Source organism: Bison bison, unplaced genomic scaffold (genome assembly GCF_000754665.1).
Source record: "Bison bison bison isolate TAMUID 2011002044 unplaced genomic scaffold, Bison_UMD1.0 scf7180017864456, whole genome shotgun sequence".
Classification (NCBI taxonomy): domain Eukaryota; kingdom Metazoa; phylum Chordata; class Mammalia; order Artiodactyla; family Bovidae; genus Bison; species Bison bison.
The window spans coordinates 18645291-18669091 of record NW_011495018.1 but is presented as its reverse complement, the minus strand read 5'-3'; the positions used below and the strand labels follow the sequence as shown (position 1 = coordinate 18669091).

At 43.5% G+C, this 23801-nt stretch overlaps 1 protein-coding gene across 8 annotated transcripts in view; it reads left to right on the top strand.

Annotated features, from left to right (window-relative positions):
• TECTB (tectorin beta) overlaps positions 1 to 23801 on the top strand; it is a 50302-nt gene that overhangs the window by 20897 nt on the left and 5604 nt on the right. For 6 of the 8 annotated variants that reach the window (XM_010859341.1, XM_010859334.1, XM_010859336.1 and 3 more), the window contains exons 2-8: positions 10005 to 10152; positions 11236 to 11426; positions 12773 to 12915; positions 12991 to 13093; positions 18458 to 18561; positions 18703 to 18786; positions 22941 to 23103. In XM_010859341.1, the coding sequence (XP_010857643.1) occupies positions 10077 to 10152; positions 11236 to 11426; positions 12773 to 12915; positions 12991 to 13093; positions 18458 to 18561; positions 18703 to 18786; positions 22941 to 23103 (864 nt within the window). In that variant the 5' untranslated portion in view covers positions 10005 to 10076. The remainder of the gene's footprint in view (positions 1 to 10004; positions 10153 to 11235; positions 11427 to 12772; positions 12916 to 12990; positions 13094 to 18457; positions 18562 to 18702; positions 18787 to 22940; positions 23104 to 23801) is intronic. The other 2 variants (XM_010859339.1, XM_010859340.1) reach the window with 1 other exon arrangement.

The following is a 23801-nucleotide window of genomic DNA, read 5'->3' as shown; positions in this document are numbered from 1 at the left end:
TATTGTTTTCCTCCATTTCTTTACACTGATCACTGAGGAAGGCTTTCTTATCTGTCCTTGCTATTCTTTGGAACTCTGTGTTCAAATGGATGTATCTTTCCTTTTCTGCTTTGCCTTTTGCTTCTCTTATTGTCTCAGCTGTTTGTAAAAACTCCTCAGATTTTGGGCCTGATCTCTATCTTTCTATTCTTGCACTCAACCTGACATTGTAATCCCTCAATAAATTATCATTATGCCTGTTTTGGTTGTTTTACCAGAAATACAAAGACCTACAAGTTCTCAGTTTAAGAAGACAAGATACACACAGCAACACACAGTATATGTGATACAGATGACGGAAGTTCAAATCCCCAGGAGGGAGATCTGAGATAGCCTCACGTAGCAGGCAGCACTGAGTTTGTCTTTGGAGACTGGCTATAAATTGTCTGGATAATGCAGACTCCATTCATTCACCAACATTTTAAGAAATCAACAAAAAACTCCCCATAATTAAGTATCTACCCCTGTAGTCTGTAGAACACTTCAACTCTTACCTAATATTTCTCTATTCTTCATGTCTGTTGCTAATGATGTAGAATGTGGTCTGGCCCAGGTTGCTATGCCAGCCACCTGCACTTTCTGAAAGCATCTAACTTCCGAAAACTCTGACTCAAGAAAGGAAGGACAGGCGCTTCAGAATTTTTGAATCTCCTCTTCTTGGGTCTATCACAGCCCTGAATTTACGGCTTTTAGAAAACCACAGGTCAACCACTGGTCAGTGAGACTGTAATTATGCGTGCACATTGCTCAAGGTTTTTGCCTTGCTCCCTGCAGTTATTGGGCTTCCCTGGCTGCAGTCCATGGGGTCGCTAAGAGTCGGACATGACTGAGCGACTTCACTTTCACTTTTCACTTTCACGCACTGGAGAAGGAAATGGCAACCCACTCCAGCGTTCTTGCCTGGAGAATCCCAGGGACGGGGGAGCCTGGTGGGCTGCTGTCTATGGGGTCACACAGAGTCGGACACGACTGAAGTGACTTAGCAGCAGTAGCAGCAGCAGTGTTTCAGATGGTAAATTATCTGCCTATAATCCAAGAGACCTGGGTTCTATCCCTGGGTAAGAAAGATCCCCTGGAGAAAGGAATGGCAACCCACTCCAGTATTCCTGCCTGGAGAATCTCATGGACAGAGGAACCTGGCAGGCTACAGTCCATGGGGTCACAAAGAGTCAGATATGACTGAGTGACTAACGCTTTCATTTTCTGCAGCTATTGATCAATAAATCCATTTGCATTACCATTTTCCTCTGGCTGTACAAGCAAAGAGCTTCATCTCAGAAATCAAAAGACTGATCAATTCAATGAGAGGGTTTTGTTTTAATCAAAAGATTGATCAACCTAATGAAAGGGTTTTCTTTTTTGGTCATTACCATACACAGAAAGTCTACAATATAAACTTATTGCTCTAATTTCCTTCTGTAAGTAATGAATTATAGATGCTAAGATGGGAATTTTGCCATGATTTATTAGTTGCTTTAATCAAAACTATTGCCTTGTAGTCTTTTAAAAAACATATTTATTTTATTGGCCATGCCATGCAACTTGTAAGATCTTTGTTTCCCAGTCAGGGATCAAATCAATGTCCCCTGCAATGCAAGCACGGAGTCCTAGCCCCTGGACTGCCAGGAATTACCCTGCCTTTTAGTCTTTAAAACTATTTTGAGTGCCTATTTTATAGGAATAGTAGAAACTACCTTTGTAACTTCCCAAGTTTTCAATTTTCCCCAAATGTTGAACACAGACATGGTAATTCTCAAGGTTCAGAAAAGCACAATGTATTCACTGAGATGCAAATTAGACTTAAAGACATTGTTCAGCCAGCTTATTAGACAAATGGGATCCACACATACAGTGTCAAGGAAAACAGAAAAACAGGACTACTCAGAATTTGGTACATGAGACCATTTAAAACATTTAATCACAACGTTCAGCATGCATTTTACAGGAGAGTGCTAAGCAGGCTGCAGGATTTTGAAACACTTCCTTCTCCACCTCAGGATGCTATTTGGTTCTTAGAGGAAAGGGGGAACATTGGTGGGTATATACACTACAGAAACCACTTTGATGCAATATGGAAATGATCCTCTCTTCAGAAACACTTAAACAATGATGCCTGCAGATGCTGCTGTAATCATACCAGGTACTGAGAACTAGTATTGACTGCAAAGATCTGGCTGAAGGAAAATCAGAGACACACATTTTCAGGGCTTCAGGGAAAGTCTGATCAGGTCATTATATGCTAACTAGCCAAATCGAACTGAGTTCACATAGAAATCCAGAAGGCTTCTCTGGGGGTTCAGCGGTAAAGAATCACCCTGCTAATGCAAGAGACACAGGTTCAATCCCTGGGTCAGGAAGATCCCCTGGAGAAGGAAATGGCAACCCACTCCAGTATTGTTGCCTGGGAAATCCCATGGACAGAAGAGCCTGGTGGGCTACAGCCCATGGGGTTTCAAAAGAGTTGGACACAACTTAGCAATCAAATAGCAACAACAACAAAGAAATCCAGAATGCCTTCAATAGAGGTTTGTGTCTGACAGAAATTGCTTTGCAGTTTGAAATGTCCTTTGGCTTCTCCCAAAAAACAACTTTGTGTCATTCACTCATTCAAAAATTATTGTCTGAACCAACTATTGGCTAGCTACTGTGCTGGGAGCTAAGGATTTAATTTTAAGCAAACACCCAGATATAACCCTTGCCTTCATGAAGGTTTCATTCTGGTGAAGGAGGTTCATTCCAAAACCTGAAGTCATACTATGATAAATGCTATATAGGAGAAGTGCATTCGTTCTAATGGTGTAATTCTGTCTAAGAAGCAATCCAATTGCTTATACTGCAGATAACTGAATGGGTTTCAACTCATATGCTAATTCTAACTGATTCAAACAGTGTCTGAAGTACAGTGTTAATAATGCTTCTAAGGTCTTGTTTGAGGTCAAAGGAAAAGAGTTTCCTGATGAGTGAATCTGGCATGCATACAGAGGGGGAAGTGACTGTATGTGGGCCATATACCTGATGTACCTGGTATCCATCAAGAGCATATAGGCATTTGAGAACAAAGTGATATGTGGTTACAGTTGCACAGTTGTGTAGCAGTAGCAGACAAGATCACTATATGGTTCTTTTCTTCTGCTGCTTCTTACTTCCACCCATCTCTGGCTACCTGAGAACTGGACTAGCCAGTATGTCTACACTAACTTGTCACAGGCAGTAAGGAAGATGAAACTCACTCCACCTCTGGCACAATTACACAGATATCAGACTTCATGAGACTTTGTCCGGGAGCGAGGAAGAAGTCACAAGTGGCTCATTGGGTAAGAGAAGGCTCCCCATGAAGTTTTTGAAAAGAAAAATCAGTCAACCAAAACATGGATCCTAGAGGGCAAGTCTGTGAATCAGTGTTAAGTTTCTAAAGATCCATGGAACAATTACTCCAATTTTAATTATAAATCTATAACCAGAATGGGGGCTTCCCCAATGCCGCCAGTGGTAAAGAGTCTACCTGCCAATGTCGGATACACAGGTTCAATCCCTGGGTTGGGAAGATCCCTTAGAAGGGCATGGCAACCCACTCCAGTGTTCTTGCCTGGAGAATCCCACGTACAGAGGAGCCTGGTGGGCGACAGTCCATGGTGTAGCAAAGAGTCAGACATAAATGAGTACATAACCAGAAAGACACTAATTTGCCAGAGAAAGAAAACTCAGACTGGCACTATCTACCAAGGATGGAAATGCTGAAGATATGAAAGCCCAAGCAAGAGGAAATGTGCTTCAAGTCAAAAAGGAAAGCTTGCTTGGGTGTCTGGGAAAAGAGCTTTAAAATAAAAACTATATGGTGGTTGGTGAATGTATTATTTCCATCCTACATCAGAGCCTCCTTAAGTGCCATACCCCTACCCACTGCCTAGAATATTCTGTCCCTACACACACATGCACACAAGCGTGCATGCACACACACACACATCCCATCAGCATCTACCGCAACCTCTCATCCTTCAGGTCCCATCTTAAGTCTCTTCAAAGAGATTTCCTCAATCATCTAAATTAGATGCCTCTTCTCTGTCTCATTATTCTTTATTTTTAAAGCCTTCTTGTGTCCTTTATCAATATCCTTATATTTAGCCCAAGTAGGAGATGGATAGGTAGATATTCATATATATATGTATTTAATTACTACCTGGTACATTACAGACACTCATTACGTATCTGGTGAATGAATGAGTGAGTAATTGAATGAAAGAATAAATAGATGATACTCTAAGAAGTTTTCAGAACAGAACAAATTATTTGCCTTGAATGTTTTAGACCAGCAATAATATCCCTAATCTTGATCTTAGGAGGAGCTGTTTTAATTCTTCAGTCCTATGATTGGAGGAGGGTTCTAGTCCTCAGAGAAAGAAAGTAAAGCTTTATCTCCTGCTTAGAGATGAGCCAGATAAGCCTGGAAAAGCCAATTAGTATGTAGTTACATTTGTATGGATGTAACTGGTGGTTACAGGGTCTGGGGAGTGATGGGGGCGGTGGAGCTCCTTGTTCTGATTTTCGGAGGCTCTGTCAGAAGAGGGTCTTTACTCATTTCTCAATTCTCCTTTATGAAGAGCATTTGCTAAGAGAGAAACACCACTTTCTTTGGAGAACTGTGAGAGGCGTAGGCCATCGAGGCCTGCAAGGGAACACCCACTCATTTGCAAATTGGCGAAGAGAGTCTCCCACAAAGTAGAAGAAGGCTTGATTCAGGACTTAAAGGAAACAATGGAGTCCGTTCAACAAAGCCAACATTTAAAGAACCTGAAACAGTGTGCTTTAAAAACAGAGTTAACAAAGCAGCCTTTTAAATTTACTGCACGCTTATTGGTCTCATTTTCAAAGTACCATCTGTTACCCCAGTAAGAGTTTACTGGTTTGTTTATCATCATGATTCATCACCTATAAGATTCCTGAGCTATGAATGACAACATTGATTGGAATTCTGCAGATGGCAACACTTTTGCATCTGGGCCAGCTTGCAACAATCATGCAAGACCTTTGAATAGAACTGGTACCTCCTATTGCCTGGCAATTCACAACAGAAAGACACAGAGAGAGACAAAACATCTTTCAGATGAGCCTGCCATAAAGCCATTTTGGAGGGGCTCTTTTAAGATCCTGATATTTTAAAAATCTTCCCATCCATTTTGTGTTTTATGGAGACATAGCCGTGGACCTCAGTGGGCGATGTTGCTTTGGGGTCATCTCCCAGTGGTACCCCTCTCACTCCATCATCTCAGGAAGGGAGAGGAGTGGTGAAAAGCAGAGAGGGGATGGGGTAAGGTCATGGAATGGTGGGTAATTACCAAGAAAAAATAGGAGCCTCCTACCTTTTATCAGAGCAAGTATCAAATACTGTTTGGCCCGAGTACGTTTTGTCCCATTCTGTTTCTTATGCAAATTAAACATCTAGAGACCAGCCTGCCACAAAAGTTAACTCTGCTTCCCTGACTTCATTCAGCTTGTCCTTGAAAGGAGTATCATGTACCTGACTGTTAGCTGGATCCCCCCTCCGAGAAATTGTAGGCAAGATCTTATCATCACCGGGCTTCTTTAGAAATCAAAAGCACCTGCCCTTTGTGAAGGTGGGCTTCTAAAGAGAGACACATTCCCCTTAGAAAAATGGCCGGAGTTCATACGGGAACACAACTGACACGTCTTCCCAGCCTGAAGGCACCAACCTCAGATGCATAAACCAGTGAATGTGGGTCAAGCACTTACTGTGTGCCAGGCACAGTGCTAGGCAATTCAGGGGCATAGTTTCATCAGGCCCTTGCAACAGCCACAGGAGATGGGGAGCCTGAGTATACAGCCTTGGAAACTGAAGGCTTGGAAAGGTCAATTTCCTTGCCCAATATCACACAATTGGAAATGTGACAGAGCCACAGCCTCTAATTCCAGAACCTGTGCTCTTAGTTGCCTATGACATAATTCAGCACTAATGACATTAACATGTACCATCCAGTGACAATCCACTCCTAAGAGGCTTCCCGCTGCAGATTTTCCAAGTAGAACTGCACATAAAACCAAAGTTTTCCCTGATGTTCTGCCCCTGTAGAGGACAATAAGACATTCTAGGACTTCCCACTGGTCCTTCCCACTGGTGGTCCAGTGGTTAAGAATCCACTGCCAATGCAGGGGACGTGGGTTCGATCCCTGGTCCAGGAAGATTCCACTTGCCTTAGGGAAGCTAAGCCCATGTGCCACAACTACAGAGCGCATGCCCTAGAGCCCACATGCAGCAACTACTGAGCTCACAGGCCAAAACCACTGAAAGCCCAGGCACCTAGAGCCCAGGCTCAGCAACAAGTGAAGCCCCCACAATGTGAAGCTCACTCACTGCACCTAGAGAGTAGCCCCCATCACCGCAACTAGAGGAAGCCCGCACGCAGCAGCAACCACCCAGCACAGCAAACAACACGGAAATAAATTTTTAAAATAAACAAAGTCAATCTTATTTTTTAAAAAAGTAGTCACTGTATGTAAACTGATTTATATTTCTTTTAATACTCTGAGTAACTGTTATCATAGATATGATCATAGCCATTCAGGAAAGGAAGAAATTAAGGCTCCCAGAAGCTAAGTAACTTGCCCAAGAACACACAGCTAGTAAGTGGCAGAGGGGGGCTTTTGATCCCAGGCATCTTGTAGGCATCCACCAGATATTTCCACTGGGATATGGGAGAGGTCTGTAGTTCCCCTGAAACCCTTTTCGTGAGTGAATTCTGCCCTTCCTCATGAGTTCAGATGATCCTATTGATTGGACTGGGCCAAGGTTGGCTGAAAAGAAGGACGTATTGAAGATCGGTGAAAAGAATTCATGTCAGTGTATGGCAAAAACCACAATATTGTAAAGTAATTAGCCCCCAATTAAAATAAATAAATAATTTTTTAAAAAAGAATTATCTTGAAATGGAAACAAGGATCCTAACATACATGGAAGATCAACACTGAATTATCAGTGATCAATAATCATCTGTGTCCAATCAGAGTGGCTGTTCTTATGCCATTAGGCTTACTTGTTACTCTGTCAAGCATGCTGACCCTCCCTTTCCCCTTCTCCCATCGCATGTTCCCTGTACAGATTCCCATCACTCTGTGCATCCCACCCACCCCATCCACCCGCCCAGTTCCTAGTTCTGCTAACTTGCCTTTGTCTTCCCAGGGCCTCATCCCTGGTATACTGTAGGTACTCAACATATGTTTTAAAAAGTAGATGGAGGAAGAAGCTCAGAGATAGTGCTAAGTCCTAGGAAAGAGAAACTCAGAATCCACGCATGCCTGTGAGATTCAAGTGCCATTTATTGCTCAGGAATGAGTTGCAACTGCTGCTGCTGCTGCTAAGTCGCTTCAGTTGTGTCCGACTCTGTGCAACCCCATAGATGGCAGCCCACCAGGCTTCCCCGTCCCTGGGATTCTCCAAGCAAGAACACTGGAGCGGGTTGCCATTTCCTTCTCCAATGGATGAAACTGAAAAGTGAAAGTGAAGTTGCCCAGTTGTGTCTGACTCTCATCGACCCCATGGACTGCAGCCTACCAGGCTCCTCCATCCATGGGATTTTCCAGGCAAGAGTACCAGAGTGGGTTGCCATTGCCTTCTCCAAATGAGTTGCAGAGACCAGTAAAAACATGCTGATACTTCCAGGTCACACTGAACTGGATGCCAGTATTAGAAGCATTAATGTGTTCCCTCCTTTTCCCCTCTTCAGCCCATTCAGTCTTTATGTAAAAAAAAACACTCATTGCATGTGTGTTATACAATATAGACATGTCTCATGTTGCATGACTCTACCATGGGCACTTCATGGTACTTCCCTTGGGGAAAAAAAATCAACTCAGGGATGCATACTGGTTGCCAGAAATTTTTACTCATCATTTTATGTCATCTATTTCTTTACCTAGCAATTTAAAGTTTACAAGAGCCTTTACATCTTTGCTCTCCCACCCTCTGAATTGAGGTTGGGGCTGAGACTTCCATTTACAGAGAAGGAAACTGAGTCACAAAAATCTATCATGGCTGGCCATATGGCTATTTCCTCAGTTCTTAGGTATCATCGGGAGAAGGCAATGGCACCCCACTCCAGTACTCTTGCCTGGAAACTCCCATGGACAGAGGAGCCTGGTGGGCTGCAGTCCATGGGGTCGCTAAGAGTTGGACATGACTGAGCGACCTCACATCACTGTAAGCTACACCATTGATTCAACAATAGATTTTGATGATATAAAGATCTCTATCATATTGTAAATTCATATTGCTTATAAGACACACCTCAATGTTTCTGAGACTTTAAATTACATGCACTCAGAGGGAGAGACATGTATCTTAAAACTAACGAAATGTGATAAGGTTAACAGAACAATGACTTAACAAGCATTCTAACTCTGAGGCACTGTGCAGGATTTACCTTCTCAACTACATTGTAAACTCCTGCTTGCAGGGCATTTTTCTACACTTTTTACATCTGTCTTCTCAAAATGCTTAATATAGTGGCTTCTGTACAGTATGCTCACAGTTGCTTGATAAAAGAGTCTATTTTTCCTCTAAAAACAAAAGCTACAAGAAACTCTTATTTTTCATTCTTAAATTTCCTGGTGCTAAAAATTCCAAGAGAATATATTTAGAAATTTGCAAGAGCAGCATTTTATCTGTTGTTTCTGGGGAGACTTTGGTGACTAAGAACTGAGTCATTAGATTGCCTTTCTGAGAAAGACAAACGTCATGATATCACTTATATGTGGAAACTGAAGTATGATCTAAATGAACTTATTTACAAAGCAGAAACAGAGTCCCAGACACAAAAGCAAACTTATGCTTCCTGAAAGGGAAAGGAAGCATGGGGAGATAAACTAGGAGTTTGGGATTAACACATACACACTACTATATATAAAATTGATAAACAACAAGGTCCTACTGTAGAGCATAAGGAACTATATTAAATAATTAACCATATGGAAAAGAGTATGAAAAAGAATATATATATATATGAATCACTTTGATATACACCAGACATTAACACAACACTGTAAATCAGCTATACTTCCATTAAAAAAAAATTTTTTTTTAAATTGTCTTTCTAAGTTCCTTCTTCCAGTATCATCACTCTGGGAGACTAACGAGACTTTAGAAAACTCAGGTGTCTACAAGCAAAGTTGTATTTCAGAATGAAGTTCTAGATGAACTTCTAGATGAAACTCTAGAAGTTCAGGGTTTATTATAAAATATTAGAGAAAAAAATCTTTAACATGTTTGCATGAACACAAACAGCCTGCTTTTTCTTTAGTATCAGGCATAACACTGTGGGACTTAACGTCTTTCTACATTCGCAGTTTAGATCACCTACGCATAAAAAATAAGAAAGCAAGAAATGAACCTAAGAAAACAAGAGGTAAAAAAAAAAAAACTGCAACCTGGAACCGTGCACAAAATAGTTTGCCTCTGATCACAGTTATTTTATGATGAGGAGGAAAAAAATTCAACTTTTTATTTCACTCCTGGTTTAAAAACTAGTTTTTAAAAAAAGTTTCTCCAACTCTTGTGAAGCAAAAGAAAGTAGCCTCAAGTGGCCGTAACTGAGCTTCCCATCGGATTATTGTGCAAGATTGCCTTTTATTTCCCCCCACAGTGGATAATGCGTGCTCATTGTGATTTATCTGGAGTAGGTTTCTTTTACACACTCAGGCTATATAAAGTCCAGCTAGGACTGGGAACAGAGGCTTGAGGAACACCTGAGAGGCAGCCTCCAGTCTGGGAGAATGAAACAGTTGGGAACACAAGCAGCAGCGTGTGAAATTGACGCTCTCTGCGGTATGAGTCTCACATTTGCCTCCCAGCCCAGATGAGGAGCCATTAGAAATGGGAGACAGGACCAGTATCCTAGGATTGTGCTGCTTTTGTTCTCACCCTTGATTTTAATTTCTTGCATATATCTCTGACCTAGAATGATCAAGGCTCAGGCCCTGGCAAGACTGTGAACGTTTGGCCAGCTTGATTTGGACACCTGGCAAAAGCAATGGTGATGAGGGCCTTTGTCCTGTTGGCTGTCTTCGCAGAAGCCTCTGCAAGATCTTGCACTCCAAATAAAGCAGGTATGCTCTGGTACTACCCCATTTTCCTGGAAAGGACTGTTTCCTGATGCATATCTTCCCAGAGCTCAAAGCTCTGTACTTATATTGTTGGGAAAATGCTGTTATGTAGCCACATAGTCTTCTCTAAAGACTCAGATGGTAAAGAGTCTGCCTGTATTGCGGGAGACCTGGATTTGATCCCTGGGTCAGGAAGATCCACTGGAGAATGGAATGGCACCCCACTCCAGGATTCTTTCCTGGAGAATCCCATGGATGGAGGAGCCTGATGGGCTACAGTCCATGGGGTGGCAAAGGTTCAGACATGACTGAGTGACAAACACACACAGAAGCACTTAAGTACCCCAATGTCCATTCTATTTTTCCTGCAGAAAGTACCAACATATTGGATAAACTTACACTTTTTAAAATTGTGAAACTGTTAGGTGCTTAGTCGTATCCAACTCTTTGAGACCCCATGAACTGTAGGCTCCTCTGCCCATGGAATTCTCCAGGCAATAAAATTCTATTGAGTAGCCATTCCCTTCTCCAGGGGATCTTTCCAACCCAGAGATCGAACCCATGTCTCTCACATTGAGGGTGCTAAATAGATGGATAAATAGAGATAAAATCTTCACCTTTTTTTTCCTATTGTCCATTTGATTACTGATTTTCTGTGCTGTGCCATAAATTACTATTATATAGCATTATGCATAAATTGACATTTTAACTTTAATGTGCTCATTTCGTGGGATTAAAAAATACGTATATACATATTTATGAAACCAGATTGAAATATATATGTATTTCCAATTCATTCAATCTGATTTCAAAAATACATTCCTTAAAATATGTTCGAGTTTAAACGTGGACTAGTTTTGAATACATGTTAAGAATAGTGCAGATTTTACACAGAGGTTGCAAAACCTATAAATGGGAAACTTTAGTGACTGATGTTGGGGGGAACTTTCATCACAGCTCATGAAGAATAGTGGGGAAAATATTTTTAACCAACTGCATTACATGCTCAGCTGAAATAGGAGCCACCATATGTAGATTAATATGATTACCAGATCCAATTTGAAACTTTGTCTCTCATCTTTCCAGATGTCATTCTCGTGTTTTGCTATCCCAAAACAATCATCACTAAAATCCCCGAGTGCCCCTATGGATGGGAAGTGCACCAGCTGGCACTTGGAGGGCTATGTTACAATGGGGTCCATGAAGCAGGCTACTACCAATTCGTAATCCCAGATTTGTCACCTAAAAACAAGTCCTATTGTGGAACCCAGTCTGAGGTAAGCCCAAACTACACAGGGAAGAGCTGCTAACAGAAGGAAAGTAGGCCCGTCTGCGGTCCATCCTTCAAAGGATTCAAAATTCACCACTATCCAATTAAGAGTCAGTCCCGACCCCCAAATTTCCTGAGATGTGAGTGTTATTTAAATTCTTCTCTTCTGCCTAGTTTAGGTGACTCTGGGGATTTAAATTTTATTCTTCTAATTCTTTGCCTGAGCGGCTAGACCACCTCTGTGAGCAGAACAAACTATTGGTTTAGCCAAAAAGTTCATTCAGGGTTTTCCGTAACATCTTTCAGCCAACTCGATGCATTTCCCACTTCCGTGTCACTTGGAGCTCTGACTATGTGCTCATCACTGCCACTCTTTCTGGGCTGGATAGGTGGGCCATCTTCTACTCTAGATTTTGAAGTGGTAGCAAAGTGCATTTCGCAGGCATCTTAAAGGAGAGACCAAAGTATAACACAGCCCATAGTCGGGTCTTGTGAAGTACCTAGGATAGGTCATCAGAATGAAAAGGAACCATACCTCCTGTCAAGTGTCCTTATGGAATGGAGGAGAAATTGGAGACTTCCCAGTCACAGTTCAAGGCCACAACCAGTAGCAATACAATCATGAAGAAAGGCTAGGTCTAGGATCCCTACTGCCTTGACTGTAGGAGAGGGTACATCTACTAGGTCTCAGATCCTGGGGCCACATTCACTTCCTAAAAGCCCCACAGTGATTCAGTGATTCAGTGATCTAGTGGGAAGAATCATGGTCATGATTAACAAAAACATCTCGTTTTTTAATATCCTGGTAAAATGAGCTAGAAATCATCTGTGTGGTCTCAGGCAGATCACTTCTCAAGTGAGTATTGGAGATCCCCTTTAACTAATATTCGGTGATTTTAAAGTCTAAGAAGTCAGAGGAAAGAATCTCAGGATTAGCGCTTATGATTGGAAGAAGGAAAGACCAAGAACTAGGCAGTAATGTTCTAGAGCTGGGAGATAGGTGAAGGTGTCACATAAGATTACTTGGGCAGGGGAAATAAATAAAAAGTTGATGTTGGGAGATAAGAGATTCTTGAACCAGTTGTTTGGTCAGAAGCCTGATAGGTATATGGATTTTTATTTTAAGTGTACCACATTCAACTTAGATTATTATAAACAATCTTGAATAGACTTAGGAACTCTTTACAAAAATGATCAGCTCACCTACAAACAAGAATGGGTGTTCTATCAATGGCAAACATCTATGTCTCCCCATGGACTTTCTTCTGAGCCATCGTCCATCATTTTTCCAAGAACTTTCACTCACATGATGGGGGTAAAGGGCTACCCTAACTGCCTGCTTCCTTTCTCCAGTATAAGCCCCCCATCTACCACTTCTACAGTCACATCGTCTCCAACGACAGCACCGTGATCGTCAAGAACCAGCCCGTGAACTACTCCTTTTCCTGCACCTATCACTCCACCTACCTGGTGGACCAGGCTGCCTTTGACCAGAGGTAAGCTGCTCTACGAGAGGAGGGCTGGCTGCCTTGCGCGTGCTCTGCAGTCCCCGTCAACCAGGCGTGTTTCAGTCCTTATGCAAAATTCTCTCCCCTTTTCAGAGTGGCCACTGTTCATGTGAAGAACGGGAGCATGGGCACGTTTGAAAGCCAATTGTCTCTCAACTTCTATACTGTAAGTGGTCTCCAGGTCCCCACTGCTGCCCCGTGGCCTTTACAGGAGATGATGGGATGTTTCCACAGCGTTTGTTCTCCTCTAAGCTGTATATGAAAGCCCATTCTTGAATTGGTGTTGAATCATAAGCTTTGGTCTAGTGTTAAGCCTCTTTGAAGACTGGATGCAACAGACATTCAGACTTATAGATTGGATGGAAGAAAGAAAAGGTGTCACAGAGAAATAAGGTTAATCTTCCCATTTCACAGATGAGAAAATCAAGACAAGACAAATCTTGTGAGTTACCAAAGGTCAGTAGGTAGTAAAGACAGCCACAGTCTAATTCCTAACCAAGATTAGTTTCCACTACAACCCAGTCTAGAGATTTAAATTCAGGATCCAGCTCTTGTTAAAACCTCGGGCACAGCGTAGTGAGCTTCCTACCTGGACAGCGCTAAGGGGAAAGGTTAGGGTGGCTGCTGCTCCCTGGGTCTTTGGTCTCCAAAGCCCTTTGCTTCGTGGGTCTCCTCTTTGTCTAATTTCGGCATACTGCCTGTGTTGACACTAAAGCTAAAGGCACTCAGAATAAAGCACTCCAGAGAAACCACCTATGCAATGGCCATTAGCCCAGCTGCCCTCCTTTTACAGAGGTGCTTTGTCTTTTAGATCCACAGCTTCCAGTGAGGAGGCAATAGCCCAGCTGGCTAAAGGAAACCACAGGCAGAAATCAGAAATAGAAATCTTTACGTAAAAGATTAGAACTGGAAGATAGCCTTAAAGGCCATCAAGTGCAACCTATTCATTTCATAAAGGAAACAATTATCTTACCTGGAGCTCCACTGACTTTGAACTCTTGGAACTCACTTTACCAGTTCCCTGAAACTGAAAGTCACTCAGTCATGTCTCACTCTTTGCAACCCCATGGACTGTGGTTCATGGAATTCTTCAGACCAGAGTACTGGAGTGGGTAGCCTTTCCCTTCTCCAGGGGATCTTCCCAACCCAGGGATTGAACCCAGGTCTCCTGCATTGCAGGAGGATTCTTTACCAACTGAGCCACAAGGGGAGCCCAGTTGCCAGTTCTCTGGAAGCTATTAATCTGCTGAACTTAGAAGGTGAGACGTAGAAGGGATCCTAGAATAACCTAGTTTACTTTACAGAAAAGGATCTAAAACCCAATGAGAAAATGATCTGCTCAAGACCCCACTTGTGGTCTAGAGCAGTTCCCAGTCTCGAACAAGGTCTTCTAACACTGGTCTCCAGGGCAAACTTCCTATGCGGGGAATGAAGCGTAAGTGTCATGACCCCCAACATTCTTTGTTGTTATTCAGTTGCACAGTCATGTCTGATTCTTTGTGACCCCATGGACCGCAACACGCCAGGTTTCCCTGTCCTTCACCATTGCCAGGAGTTTGCTCAAACTCATGTCCATTGAGTTGGTGATGCCATCCAACCATCTCATGCTCTGTCATCCCCTTCTCCTCCAATCTGACATGCACAGACCCTTTTCAAGGCCCTGTGTCTAATTTTGTATTCAAAGTTTTAATTCTTTTCTTTCAAGAGGGCTCTCTAAATAAGCTTCAAGGTCCCACAAAACCTAGATCTGCCCCAGGCTACACACCACTAGTGATTAAGTCCTGAGAAAAGGAATCCCATACAACCCTTGACCTATACTGGCAGGGGCTTGATGCAATGTGGATCACCAGGGTGATGAAAGAATGGCAAAACCACTGAAGTAACTGAGGAGAGTTCTCTAAGAAGGAAAATAAGCTTTACACATGACAACAGACCCAGGGGACATGTTGATGATGGGTTATCTTAACTACTGAGTCCCTGTCCGAAAGTATAGGATTGTTGCTTTAACCAGATAAAACTGTAGATATGACCCCATGAAGATTTTACGACAGGTGGAAATGGAGAGGCACCATGATTGTGTAAATGCATCATTCACCATCAGTTATGTGGAGCGAAGTTTCAGACATGAATATCAAACCTTAGATCTTTTTAAAGAAAAAACAAAAGTCAGGAAGCATGTTCTCAGCATCACCAGGCCATCCTCTGGGCTAGACAGACTGCTTCCTTGAACTGCTAGAAATGAGCTCTTGCTAAGGCCTTCCCTAGGGCCCAACACAACCCTTACAGGACAAATGAACCTTGGCATCGAGGGGGCTCTGAGGTTACAACCGAGATTTTGGTGCTGATTAACATTCCCACAATGGGCTCGGTTTCCTGTGCCTTACCCATGTGGTTGGTATTTTTCTTCTCCTCCCTTCTTCCACTTTCAGAGCATTCTTGTGTGCTTTTGAAGCAACAGCTGCTCCCTGCATAAATTTCCATCAAATTAGCAGAGACAGAGCAGTACCCTGCCTGGGGCAGTGGAATCGAGCACTGCTAATTGCCCAGGATTCCAAGAGCTCCAAAGGCTGGGCTCCAAAACCACCAGTTCTGCTCAGCCTGCTTCCTCTCCTCTCTCTCCATTTCTTCTACTTGTTACTGCGAGTGGTTCTGTAGTTGGTATTCTTGGTGAAAAGTTTTTTTGACTCTCAATTCCAAATAAAGGAAGGCAGTCAACTTGCAGAAGTAGCCTAATGTTGAGGTTAAGAAAATAGGCCTTGACATCAGACCACAGGTTGGAAGCTTGGTCCCCTAGTTACTGTAGTATGACCTTGGGCTAGTTAGTTAACTCCTCTTTGTCTCCACCTACGAATTTGTTCAATGGGGATAATAACAGCACTTACCCAAGAGGTTATAAGGGTTAAATGAAATAATCCTTATAAAACACTTTGCACAGTTCCTGACACAAATAAGTGTCCGAGGAAGTAGTCATTCTCATAGTTGTAAACTTTGGCCTCATTTTTAAAATATCTATCTATTTGGCTATGTCTAGTCTTAGTTGTAGCATGTAGTTCCCTGACCAGGGATTGAACCCAGGCTCCCTGCATTGGATAATCAGAGTCCCAGCCACTGGATCACCAGAGAAGTCTCCAGACCTCATTCAAACTGGAAACTGAGAGCTCCTAGCTCTAGCACTGTTAACGTCAATGTCAGAGTGGGATTAGGTTGACTTTTATTCAATCAAAATGGTATAGGCTGTTGCTTTTAGTTAGACAGAAACAAATGACAAAGTTGGGATGGAACAAATGTAAGAAATAGAAACCAAAATCATAGACTTCCAGAGTCAGAACAAACCTCAGAGGTGATTAATGTAGACCCTCCTTCTAATGCCCCAAACCCTCTGCAAGACTGCTGGGGGATGAACTCCCTATCTCTTCCAAGGATGATGACAAATTGGGCCTTCCCATTTTAGGTCAACATGTGAAATCTGGCGTCCTGAACTCTGGCCCATTGGTCCCAATTCTCTCCTCTGAAATGATACTGCTGAAGGTCCTTCAACTAGCTTGAGCCTGTCTTTCCCAAACGAAATATCATCCCGCTCTTGGTGGTCCATTCATCATCTTATTCACTCTTCTCTGAGTATGATCCCCTGGGTTAATGCTCCTACTAAAAGGTGGAGCCCAGAATTTGCCAAAACAAATTGCCTGGGTATTAAAGGGTGACGTTCTCTGGACATAGGTCCCTAATTTTCGTGTTATCAAGAAAGTGGGGGCACATTGAGCATTGCCTTCTGTCAGGTGAGAAGTCGAGAAACTGACCATCAAAGGTGTTTCTTCTCAGAAATTGAATTAAGGGTAAAGATTGTGTTTGACACTTTGTAACAATCAGGAGGGTTCCTCTGCAAGTGGAGGCATTCCAGTATTCCAATTCCTGGTTCCTAGGAGATGGGGGCCAGGAAAAGTACCTCCGGCTACATTGGTGATGGTATTATCATCCTCAGGTAGATCCTACATTTGGAAACTGTCCCTTGAAATAAAATAAATCTCAGAAAATAATAAGGAACATTAGAAGCTACTATCCTCTGCCACTTCAACTTGCACATTAAGCTGATCACTTATATTTAAGAATGTTATTGTTTAATCATTGCAACCATTTAAATGGTGCCGGGGGCTGAGAGAAGGGAAAGAAAAAAATTGACTTCTGGGTGACCAAGTTAGGAGGCCCTGGCTGGACCTGCGATTGATAAGATAATGTAAGAGACCCTAGAAGATGATTCTGAACCCTCTTGTCAGTTCCCTAAATTTGACCCTTAGGGTGTTAAGGTCTATTTTATCTAGATGTCCTTGCTGTCATTGTTTACCCATTGCAGTCCTGTAAATCTCTAAGTTCATGAAATCATTAGTATCCTGGTCTAAGCTTTATGCTCCTATTGCATATAGCCAGCATCATAGAAACATTTCTGCAAGGCAGACGAAGGCAAAAGGTATTCCCATTTTGCAGATGGGAATGCTAAGGATCAAAAGTCTGGCTTGCGTGGTGTGTCCCAAGTTAGTGATGGGAACTAGGATTAATCCAGGATCCTTGTCTTGATTCCCCTGTACTTGAATCACGGCAATGAGTCCCAGCTGTCCTTGAATTGAAGCCATAGTCTCCTGAATCCACCCCTACAGTCTAACTTCCTCTCCTGCCCTCCTCACTCCCTGCCTCTCCCCACCTCCCCTTTATTCACTAGCGTTCCAGCAGACTGGCCACCCTGCTGTCCTGCTTGCCACTCTCTCCCCCTAGGGCCTTTTCCTGCATGGCCTGATGCCTGCCTGGCATCTCCTCCCTCCAGTCTTGATTCAAATGTCACTTCCTCAAGGAAGCCTCCCAACCACTGTATTTCAAATTAAAACCTGTCCCCTCCTTGTACTCCCAATCCGCCTCACCCTGCTCTACACTTTCTTTCCATAGTTTTTCTATATCAAATACTATAGTCTGTCCTAGCCATGTAATTCACTTAACCTACTGCCTGCTGTCCAACTCCCTTGCTAGAACGTCAGGTGGCTGGAGACAGAGCTCTCTTCTTGTTCACTGATAAATCTCGACAGACAGGACGGCCTGACTTAGTCTCTCAACATAGAGAGCGGTTCCTGACACGTAGTAGGTGATCAGAAAGTTGTCTCTGTTGTTATTGTTAACTGACTTGGGAATCAAAAGTAAAAACGTTCCAATCCAAGCTGGAATCTGCTCAAGGAAATCCAGCATTGCTGGATTCCACTCTTTTTCCATCAAGCAAGTCTTGCTCCTCATCGGCATGGATGCGACATACAGTACCTGTCTCACTGTAACCAGCAAACCCAGTTATATGATGTCCTCATCCATGCTAAGATGGCACCAGGATCCTAGGAGGTACCACTTCTCTGGCCTCCGAGGGTCTCACTGTGGCCTCCCGAGCCTGTGTCTTTGGGTTGATCCCCACCCCCAACCCCGTCCTGATGTATCTACTCCTGTCAGACCAAACTACTCATCCTGACAGATCATAATGCCCAGTGTCAATTTCCTTCCAAAGAATGCCAAGTTCTCCATTAAGAAAGAAGCGCCTTTTATCCTGGAGACATCCGAAATCGGTTCAGATCTGTTTGCAGGAGTAGAAGCCAAAGGGTTAAGCATTAGGTAAGTATGTGTTCTTATTGTCTGTATTTGTAAATACAAAGATGACAAAAAAAGACCAGACCAGAGGCTGTTTAATCACCCAGCGTTTCTAGGCATATAATTCTCAGGCTTAAAGTGAGATGTGTTTTGTTTCATTTTCAGGTTTAAAGTGGTTTTGAACAGCTGTTGGGCCACACCCTCGGCTGACTTCATGTATCCTTTGCAGTGGCAGCTGATCAACAAGGGGTAGGTACCGTTCTCTGGATCACAAGCCTGAGTGGTGGGACCAGGTGATCCAGGGTGACTCTGGCTCAGGACGGCTTGGGAGGAAGAGATGGAGCCTGTTGGGGCCACATTAGTGACTTCCTCTGTGTTTCCAAACTGAGTAATGATACCAGGAAAAGCTTACATACTGCTTTCTAGGTACCAGATACTATCCTGAGAGCTTTATCATGTACTAACTCACTTCCCTGACAAGTGAGTATGATTACTATCATCTCCTCTTTCCAGATGAGGAAACTGAGGCATAGGAGAGGTTAAGTAATGTCACATAATTAGTATATGTGCGTATTTATGGGGAAATGGGCACATTGGGTTCAAATCCAGTCCATCTGACGTCAGAACCCAGATGAGGACTAAATTAGATGTCCATGTAAAAAGTTTAGCATATAGTACCTGGTTGGTATCCAATCAATTTTAATATCACTGTTTTTATTTACTAATAATTCCATGGGTAATTCTTAAAATTTGGAGTAGAGGACTAAAGTATTGGAATTACAGCATAGAAAAGTGATTCTAGAAATCACACATAGATGGTTTAGAAACAGTACACAAGAGGTATAAAGACCATTGTAGCTAAGTGAATGAAAAGAAGGTCATCCAACGCCATCCAAGTGGGGAGAAGCAATAAAAACTGAGCAACTGATCGGATATAGTAGAGGGAAGGACAGGGCACAGCATCTGAAGATCACGTGACAAAGAATGCTTTCTACTGTTGACTGTGGATTGTGAAGATGAGGAATGGTTTGTAAGCTCCCAGGGAAGAGAGGTTCTGGGTAAGGGAATCTGGATTCTCCTTGAGTTCGTGATGACATGCTGACCCTGAGATGACAGTTGTCTAGAAACACTTAGAATTGTAACTTTGGAAAGCAAAAGAGTATACTAGAGTATGCTAGTAGATGAGTATACTAGATGAGTAGATGAGTATACTTGAGATGCAGGCATTGTCCACGCAATGTAAACTCAGAAGAGGCCACACACAGTAAACTCAGAAGTTTACACATTGTCCACACACAGTAAACTCAGAAGAGGCCATTCCCCAAACCAAAGCAGACAATTACACTGGAACTCATCAGGGCTAAGCAAAAACACAGGGGCCAGGGACAAAGATGATGAGATATCAAAGATAAAGCCACTTTGGATATTTATCTATATTTATTTAAGAAGCACTCATACAGCCCTTGGGCTTCCCTTGAGGCTCAGCTGGTATAGCATCTACCTGCAATACTGGAGACCTTGGTTTGATCCCTGCATTGGGAAGACCTGCTGGAGAAGGGAAAGGCTACCCACTCCAGTATTCTGGCCTGGAGAATTCCATGGACTGTATAGTCCACGGGGTTGCAAAGAGCTGAACACGACTGAGTGACTTTCACTTCATATAGCTCTTACAACATACCAGACCCTGCTCTAGATAGGTATTTTACAAATACTTTTTTCAATATCATTAAAATTCCTAGAAAGTAGGTAGTATAATAATCACTATTTTATAGATGAGGAAAGTGAGGAACAAGCAGATTCAAATTCCACAAGTCTAAGATAGTAAAGGGATGATGATCTGAGCAGCATATGGACAGAGGAGCCTGGCAGGCTACAGTCCATGGGGTCGCAAAGAGTAGAACACGACTGAGTGCACGTGCGCACACGCACACACACGCACACATCACCCTAGAACACCAGGCAGGACAGGTCAGTAAGGGCCGCATGCAAGCCACCTATCTTCCTGCAGGGATGAGAGCTCAGTTTGGCTCCTTAATCCATATGTTATTGACTGAGCCATTTAGGTTTTGTTGTTGTAGATACAAATCCAATGACTTCAGAGAGACTCTAAAATAAATTATTGACCTGTAGGGACCTTGAAATTACCAACAGGCATTGGGAACCTCTCTCAAACACTAGCCAACCAAGGGCAAAGTCTTCTGACACATCATGGAATTGTCTCCTCAGATAGTTCTGATACTCTTGCTCACCTAGCAGATGTGTGATACAGAAAAGGGGATGCTTGTGACTTTGGGGTAGTCTCTACAAGTGGTCCTCGAACTCTAGTGTGCACAGGATTTCCTTCGGGTGCCTGCTACTCATGCAGACACATCGCAAACCTACAACTTCAGGAGATCCCAGGGTGAACCCCGGGAATATGCATTTAAGTGCTGCTAAATCAAAGCAGCCCCGATATAGTTGCAAACTCTGCCTAGTTGAAATGGCCCCTCGAAGTTGGAGATACATACACAAAGACCAGTGCCAAGGGGGGACAATTAGAAAGTCCACTCCATAACCTTCCACATGCTTTTGGTTCACATCAGGCCCTTTGGGAGGAAAGCCCAGTTTTCAAAATGCCTGGAGAGACTGCAATAAATAGGTTGTCAGGAATTTTGACCTCAGGTGGAGAAAGGAGACTCCAGTGGTGACGATGTAAAAGCCTCCCTCTGGACGTTCTACAATCCTGAGCTACCTGTCACGGACAGGCAAATGCCACAGTCGGAAGTGCCAAGGCATCTAGGCCTGCCTATGGCTTACCTCCTGCCTGCCGCCAACAAAGCTCTGCTTACGTTGTTTTCCACTGGCTGACACCCGGCCTTGGACACTCCAGCAGCAAGGATCTATTTTAAGCACTTAGTCTTGAATTCGTATGAGGATCTCAGGTTTAAAGACCGAATGATCCTTCAAGAGTCTTGTTTCACAGCTCAGAAAATGCCCTAAGCTCTGTCACCGCTCAGAGGCCTCCACCAACAGAACCCCGCTTCCAGCCTTGGTCAGATAAAAGGTGCAGTGTTCAGGCCTCATTTCACTCAATGACTCTCAGAGTTAACATCCCTTCTGTCCTACCTCTAATTTGGCCCTAATGTCTGATTCTGATAGAGGGGGCAAGGGAGGGTCCACCATGAAGGTTCCCTGGGGTGGTTGCTCTGCTCTCTGTTGTATGTCTTGAGTTGGAACGACAGTAGAGTCAGAGGCACACGCCAGGAGAGGCATGAACTTTGGGGTCCAAGCAGGGCTGTTCACTGGTCTTGAGCTTTTGAACCCATAGACCTTTGTTCCAGAGGACAGATCCTGATGCTCACCGTCACCTATACACAAGTCCCCACACTCTGTGGGCCTCTGTATATTCCCAAGAAACACTGTGTCTCTTCCAAACACCTGGTTGAATGTCTGGCACTTATGTAGAGAATCCATATGTGCTGGGCAAATGAAAAATTACTGTGCTTAAACCAGGGTTTCCCAATCTCAACACCATGGACTCTTTGGGCTGGATCAGTCTTTGTTGTGGGGTCTGTCCTGTGCCCTCCAAGACATTCTGTAGCATCCCTGATCTCTACCCTTTAGACGCCAGGAGCATTCCCCAGTCCCCCAAGTCATGACAACCACATGCCAAATGGCCCCCAGGTGAGAACTATGGGTTTCAACCCATGTCCATCTGTTATCATTTTTTTTTCTTTTACTGCAATATACTTTTGGAATTTTGAAACTTCCCAATAGCACATTCTCCTTACAGAGAATTTAGAAAAGAAAAAAAAAAGTCCGTAATAGCCAGGGTTATTTAGGTAGTATCCCTCGAGCCATTTGTTTCTGTGCGCATATTAAAAATATCACTTTTTTACCAAAGTAATTATATATAATAGAATGGACATAAAACTTAAGTAATATAAATTCAAATTCCCAGTGGCAAAACCTCACAATACACACACAGCAATATGCTGGGTGTGACCTGGGCAGAGGTGGCTGTGGCAGCAGACTGGGAAATGCTGCTCCTAGCACCACTGTCTCTATTTTGGACACATGCTGAGAGTCTGGACACATTCCAGTCCGCCAAGGACACTATCTTGGGGGTTTCATTTCTTTGGGACAGAGATGTGATGACTTACCAGATGTGTGGCTTCTCAAAGTTGTTTCACCCTGGCTGTACTCTGTCTGTAGACTAGGGATGACCACAGCCATCTCATAGCTCCTCAGAGACCCCAGAGAAACGAAGACAAGTGAGGTGCCCCCAAAGTGCTTCAAAAGGAGAGTGTGCTGTGTAACAGCCCAGAGGGGGCTATGCGTGACTTTGCCTCAGATACTCTTGCTGGAGTTCACGAGGTGACCTTGTCTCCCCCACTTCCCTCCCTCCACCCCGTGTGCTCCAGCTGCCCCACGGATGAAACCGTCCTTGTGCATGAGAACGGGAAAGACCACAGGGCAACCTTCCAATTCAATGCCTTCCGGTTCCAGAACATCCCCAAACTATCCAAGGTGTGGTTACACTGCGAGACGTTCATCTGTGACAGTGAGAAGCTCTCCTGCCCCGTGGTGAGCCACCCCTCCCCAGAACAACAGTGTTACCTGAGCCTGGGGGTGAGGGAGAGCAGTATTTGAGAAGCTGTATTTTTTTTTTAAGCTAGGAAATTATCACTTGACCCTGTAGGTGTGTGCTGAGGACATTCTGGAGGAAAGGATGCTGAGGGTGGGAGCAGATGTCCCAAGTGGTTCTGCCCCGCCACCAACAAGCTACATGGTCTGGCCCATGTCACTTAACCCCTGAGCCTGGTTTTCCCATCTTTAAGGATAGAGTGGTGATGAGTAATAGCGGCCCTTCTCTTCAGAGAGCAGTGTTAGAGAAAATGAAAGCAATAACAGACGTGAAAATGCTTTGGAAAAGTTAAAAGGATATGGGAAATTCAAAATCCAGGTGATAGCAGTAAGCTCTGGATGGAAGGCAAAGGTATTTTGAGTTCTTGACTTACCAGCCTGAGGGTCCATCTCTGGGACTTGTGAGGGACCAGAGAGATGCTGTAGGAATTCCCACATGAGATCATAGTTGTTCTGATCACCTGAGAGAAAGGGCCCAGCTTCACAGACACATTTAGTGTAGCTCATGCAGGGCGGTCAGTTTCCCTTCTGCTTCTCCCCCAAGAAGTTGCTGCAAGATCAACATGCAGAGTGAATTCAGGTGGGAGACAGTTTTCCATTGGGACCTGGTGTGAACCTGGTCCTTAAGGCAGTGGTTC